Here is a 6,000-nt window from a genome sequence, read left to right as displayed (position 1 = left end):
CTGAGTCCTCCTCTCCATCTCTGGAGTGCTAATTCAATCAATGCTTGAGTTGGAGTACAAGTCCAAGGAATCTGAGTCTGAGTCCTGGACTTGATTTCTACAACACTGGTGGAGAGTCTTACTTTGTTGACTTTAACTTTTAAAGTGCAAAATAAAAACTGTTATCCTAAAGTTGTTATTTTGTGATTATTGATTCTGAGACTTGTATAAAGAAATGTCCAGAAACATGACGCTTTAATCAGAATGCAGGCTTTTCTTCATATCTTGTTTCAGCTGTTTATTTACACTCCCTCCCCTCAGACAGCTGCAGACTCCTCCTCTTAATGCACTCATAATCACCCATTAAATTTTCTCTCCCATCATGCTCTCTCTCCTGCAGGAGCGCCTCCTGCTCTCAGTGCTTCCCCGCCATGTCGCCATGGAGATGAAAGCTGACATAAATGCAAAGCAAGAAGACATGATGTTCCACAAGATCTACATCCAGAAGCACGACAACGTCAGGTAACACCCACCCCCACCGTTCACCCCTCCTCCCCTCCTCCTCTCCTCTCCTCCTCCCCTCCTCCCTCTCCTCCTCTCCTCCCCTCCTCTGCTCACACCACAACAAGCAGCAGGTGGGACGACCAGGAGAAACAGATTGAAGCTGCCATAAATAACACTTTCTCAGCTCCATAAATCAGATCATGAGCTGGAGCTGTATACACACATGCATCCTGGTACACACCACTGCACGTTACCTCTCATTAGACACAACTACAACACAAAAATATAGAATTCAATGTTGTTTGTTCAGGGCGGTCTGAGGTGATTTTTAGCAATCAATGGTGACTTTCTGGAGATAAATGCCCAGCTCCTATTGGTTTGTAGAATTACAAGATTTTATTGTGCTACTTAATGTGATTTAAAAAAATGTCTGAATTCTGAATTTCTTTTAATTTTTTGCAATGTTTTCCTTTTATTGACAGGACATCCAAACAGACATATAAAAAGAGAGAGACTCAGACATGTTACCAAAAAGCAGTTGCATGAAATAATGAATCCAAAACCTCTCTTTTGGTGCTGGATCACAATAGATAGAGTATTTTCTATGGGATCCAGTCCTTTTTGGGGATTTGGTTCCTGACATTAACACCTAAAACAGCCATCACTGCATCAGGTTGGACTGACATGTTAAAATATTGAATAATGTTTGGAAAATTGAGCTTTAGTTAGGGAGCTCAATGCAAGAATGAAGTGAGAGGTTACAGTTTTCACAGGTAGAGTCTACATCAGGGAACACCTGAGAGAGCTCATGGGAGTTCTTCGATAATGAAGTACTATATTCAAGTCTCAGTGGCATGCTTTTAAACCAGTGTTGTTCTGAAAAGTTAAGAAGCACCATGATCATGTTATCTTTAATTCATATGCAACATCTGATTTTCTGTCTGATCTGGCTTTATTTTAAGATGATCAAAGCTGTGAAACTCAATAAGTTTGAATCACAACACTGCAAGATCCAGAGACGTATTAAAAGTGTGCAACACAGCCAGAGTCAAATAATGCATACAGTAATTCATCTGAAATTACCTATTTTTTTGCAATGCAAGAATTATGTTGAGGTCAGTGCAGCTTTTATCCTTTGAATTAACAATGATCCAGATTAATCCTTAATGATCCAGCACACCTGCAAAGACAGCAAGGGAGGGAGAAGTGCAGGTGTTTCCATGTAAAAAGGCTGCATGTGGTTTTTACCACTTATGTCTGCATATAGTTTCAGTAACGATACAGAGTGTCATATCAGTTGACGTGCAATGAAAATATTGGAGATGAAAAATGAGTTAGAATTGGTTAGAATAAGCTCATATACTGGGCATTGTAGAAGCTGGATCTCTGCTGTCATTGGGCGAGAGATGGGGTTTACCCTGGAAAGCCAATCACAGGGCCAACCTCAAGAGATAGACACACCATTCACACACACCTACGGGCAATTTAGAGTCACCAATTAAACCATCAAGCATACACATAGGTGGAGTTCCTGGAGAGAACCAACACAAGCAAACTCCACACAGAAAGGGATTCGAACCAGGAATGTTCTTGGTGTTAGACAACAGCATTAACCACTGCTCCACTATGCCGCCCTTTGCACAAATAGAAGTTCACATGGCTTTAACAAGACCAATATGGATCGATTTACAAGATAGATATAGGTGCAATAACCATTTGGGGAAGGAGATAATGTCACATGTGAATAGCCTTCTCTCTGATCATCTGTTGACTCCTTATTGATCACTCTGACCTCTTCTTATCTGTTGCACAGATTATCTCTGATGTGTTCTTTAAGATAACGGTTGCCTCTTGTATTTTGCTCAGAGTTCTTGCAGTTTAAGTGATGCAGTGTTGAATTACCATCTTGCATTATTCTTCAGCTTTGATCTAATAATATGATTTGCTCATATAAGAGATAATCTTATACTATAAAACAGAGTCGCCTGAAGTTAGGTTTAGCACCCCCTTGTGGAGTATTTCAACACTGCATTGAGAAAACTCAGAGACCTAGATTTTTTAAAACCTGTGTGTGTGTGTGTTTGAGTGTGTGTTCTCGTGTCAGAGACCGTTGCACCGCCTGTAGCTGTCACAGTCAGGTGAGAGCCCAAATCTTGAAGCGTAACAGCTGCTATTGAAGCCTTCTATCGCTTTCATGTGTCCCTTTGAATCCCCAGGGGTTAGAGCATCAGATCACGTACTCAGAGCTCCCGTACACAGAGGTCTTTTTATCCTTATTAATGTGATTGTGATCAGTGATGATCCTCCTTTTGTTCTTTGAGTGTAAGAGTTCAGGAAAGACGTGCAGATGTGTATTTTTGAAAGCAGACGATGGTGGAAAAATAAGGACATTTCCGGAGCATGTGACGGAAGTTTATGAAACCACATGAGTGAGCAGACATGGAGGTTTAGCCAGTATAACCATGCTGTGGTGTGGTAGGTGGTTATGGAATACAAACCAAGAAGGTCATGTTGGTTCAAATGGATGTATTCATTACTGCAGCTGTTGATGTTTCTTAATGAGAAGAGAAACACAAACACAAACCTTCACTTTCAGGGACAAAAACTCTGAAAACGAGGGTGAATTATTATTGGCTTGTTACTGTAGAGTGTCCTGCTTTTTTTGTGTGTGTGACTCACTGGGGAGTAGGAGGCACATTAGCAGCATCCGCTAAGCTTGGCCGAACCCTGTCTGTGGTCATGAGTGTGTGGTTAATGGGTAGCTAACCAGGTGTGACCGGGCTTGTCAGGGAGCGGGCAGTGGCTTGTGGTAATTGGGGCTCTGCTGAGAGGCCGAGTAACAACAGGAAGAGAAGTGACAGCTCCCACTGCTGCAGCTTCAGAGTCAGAGGGATAACAGGGGGACGAGCAGAGGTGGAGAGACGGAGAGAGAGAGGTTTGGAGCCTGTTGCTGCATTACAGAGCCTTGCATTTGTGTCCACCCCACACATTTCTCAGCATTCCAACCATTAACTGTATAAAATGATAGACGACAACCTGTTCCAGTTGTACAAAAGTGAAGCCAAAATACCCGCTGCAAAGGGCACTGATGACTTGATGATTTTGGAGCCAGAGACTTTGCAGTAGGTGGTGGTGGCTGTCGTCCTGCCCCTTCCACTAACTAAGAAAATATCTAACATTTGTTCAAGTCGGCACAGTCAGCAGCAGGACAGTTCAAAGCAAACACTAACAGGTATGCAAGGAAAAATGTATCATGAACGGGCGGTTATGCAAATTAGATACCTGAAAAGGTGAGCAGTACCCAGATGTGAAGCAGAGGAGTCTTATCAGAGATAGTTGGGGTCCAATCAACCAATCAATCTTTATTTGTATAGCGCCAAATCACAACAAACGTTATCTCAAGACGCTGTTGCAAACATAGGAGGTCTAGACCACTCTATGTCAAATTATGAACAGAGACCCAACACCAAGACAGGATAAGACTCAGTCTGACCCCACCTTAGTGATAGTGATGAGACGAGTGTTGCCGCTGGAGTCCAGCACGTCCGTATCAGCTGGAGTCTGGAACGTCCACAGCAGGAGGATGTCTACGACAGCTCAGAGAAACCTACAAGACAAGGGAGCTCAGGGACTCCAGAAAGGTCTATGTAAATCCTCAGGCTACTCTCACATCTATGCCCGCTAACTGTTGTTACATCAACTTTGAAGACCAGAGTTTTTGCCACAGTGTCAACAGGTAGAGGTAAAATGAGCCAGACTCAAATTGGAAAATAATTACAGTTAAGGGGTTCTGACCAATCAGAATCAAGTATTTAATGCAGCCTGGAAGTGAGGACAGTTCCTCCTCTACTCTGAGCTTTGATTGGACCCGAGTTGTGTTGAACGTGGCAATGCTGTATGGGTTGTGTTGTAATATAAGGGGGTTCCACTGGTAGTTGGAGCTAGCATGGAGAGGGGGTGGCTCTGGGATACAGGGCTAACTGTTAATCCTCCCTGAGGTGTTGTAGGCAAGCAGCAAACTCCAGTTTTTAAATATGAAGCCAATGCACAAGTGCTAAAAACTGCAGTTCCTCAAGCGTCCACTTGAGTGGCTGCAGAACCACTGAAAGCTACAGTCTGCAAACATCTGCAGTTTCATGTCTTTCTAAATCATTCTAAGCTCTCTTTAAAAGACCAGCCTGTAAATAAGTTATGCAAGAAATGCAGATAGGAAACATCTTCCAACAATCTTGTCTTGTTCTCTGGATCTTCAGGATTAATCCAGAGCAAATGGAAGGAGCAAAAAGTTCTTGCTTTTGAGTGTTTGAAGTCTACAACTTTAATTTGTGTGACTTCCTTCACGGCAGTGGTCCAGTAATAAATCTAATCTCCTGTACTTTTTCCTGAAAGTCTGTTTGGCCCTTTTGAGTAATATGATGTCCCGTGGCTTCAGCAATTAGGCCCAATGCTTCTGCTGACTCAGGTGTTACGAAAGAGGGTCTTTTTGGGCGGATGTTTTGATGCTGCCGGTCACCCTGGGAGCGATTGGAAAACATTCAGGACATCGTGACTGTAGCTGCTGTGTCTGTTATGTAGGCCAGCAGCACCCTGAAGAAACAGACATGGAAAGAACATTGCATAAATTAAAGAGAACTGCCCTTATCTTTGTTCTACATGTTCTCTCCGAAGAAAGGACAAGAGTTGACGATGCTCAGCAAACGTTCATGTGATTTTTCCACATGTGTGATGTTGTTAATTATGTGCTAATGTGTTACACAAGGGATAATGTGCTGACGCAGGAGGAGACAGACTTGAACTGAAAAACATCTAACAGTACAGATGATTTGTTCAATGCTTTGACACAGAAATATAATTGAATTTGTCTAATTGGGTTTACAAAAATCTGGAGCGTGGCATTTTATGTTTAATTAAAGTTATATCCAGCATGTTTGTTGTCGTGTTATTTTGGCAGACAAGGTCAAGCTCAGCTTGAAGGATCTGGATCCAGATGTGGATGTATTCAAAGTTTAATCAGAACTGATGAGAGACCGCAGAAGTACTATCTGGATGAAAGCCAAAATAATGCAATTAAAATAAATGTTTTTACCAGAACAAGTCACCTTATATTTGGAATAAACTGAGGGATAAGGAGTTTAAAAGATGTTAGGGTACTTATTTATACCGGTTATCAACTCCTTTACTCATTTTAAGGTACGTCTGTTTTATTGCCAATTAAATTAAGTATTAAGTTTATGAAAACAATATCTGTATAAGTCAGTTATAGACTGTTTAATAAGAAGGAGGTCACAACTGTTCTCTGATATTGAAGCCAAAACACTGAGAGCTCCCCCTGCTGACCGGCTGCAGTAAAGGTCATAAACCCGCCTCCTCGATTATAACCGATGGGATGTGAGTCAAACCAGAACAATAAAAAACAATTCAAAATACATTTTTTCAAACATGGTTTCTGTCATGATAGGAAGTTCTAATCAAGCTGATTGAAGTCCAAGTGTTAATTTTTAGTAGAAGTTAATCTTC

At 41.8% G+C, this 6,000-nt stretch overlaps 1 protein-coding gene across 1 annotated transcript in view; it reads left to right on the top strand.

Annotated features, from left to right (window-relative positions):
• The window catches only part of adcy5 (adenylate cyclase 5), a 113,335-nt gene that overhangs the window by 64,049 nt on the left and 43,286 nt on the right, over positions 1-6,000 (top strand). Inside the window, exon 3 of the mRNA XM_034694414.1 lies at positions 380-501. Within this exon, the coding sequence (XP_034550305.1) occupies positions 380-501 (122 nt within the window). The remainder of the gene's footprint in view (positions 1-379; positions 502-6,000) is intronic.

The sequence above is a fragment of the Notolabrus celidotus genome, chromosome 10 (genome assembly GCF_009762535.1).
Source record: "Notolabrus celidotus isolate fNotCel1 chromosome 10, fNotCel1.pri, whole genome shotgun sequence".
NCBI classification, from domain to species: Eukaryota; Metazoa; Chordata; class Actinopteri; order Labriformes; family Labridae; genus Notolabrus; species Notolabrus celidotus.
Note: the sequence above shows the minus strand (reverse complement) of the source record. Positions and strands in the feature narration are given on the sequence as shown.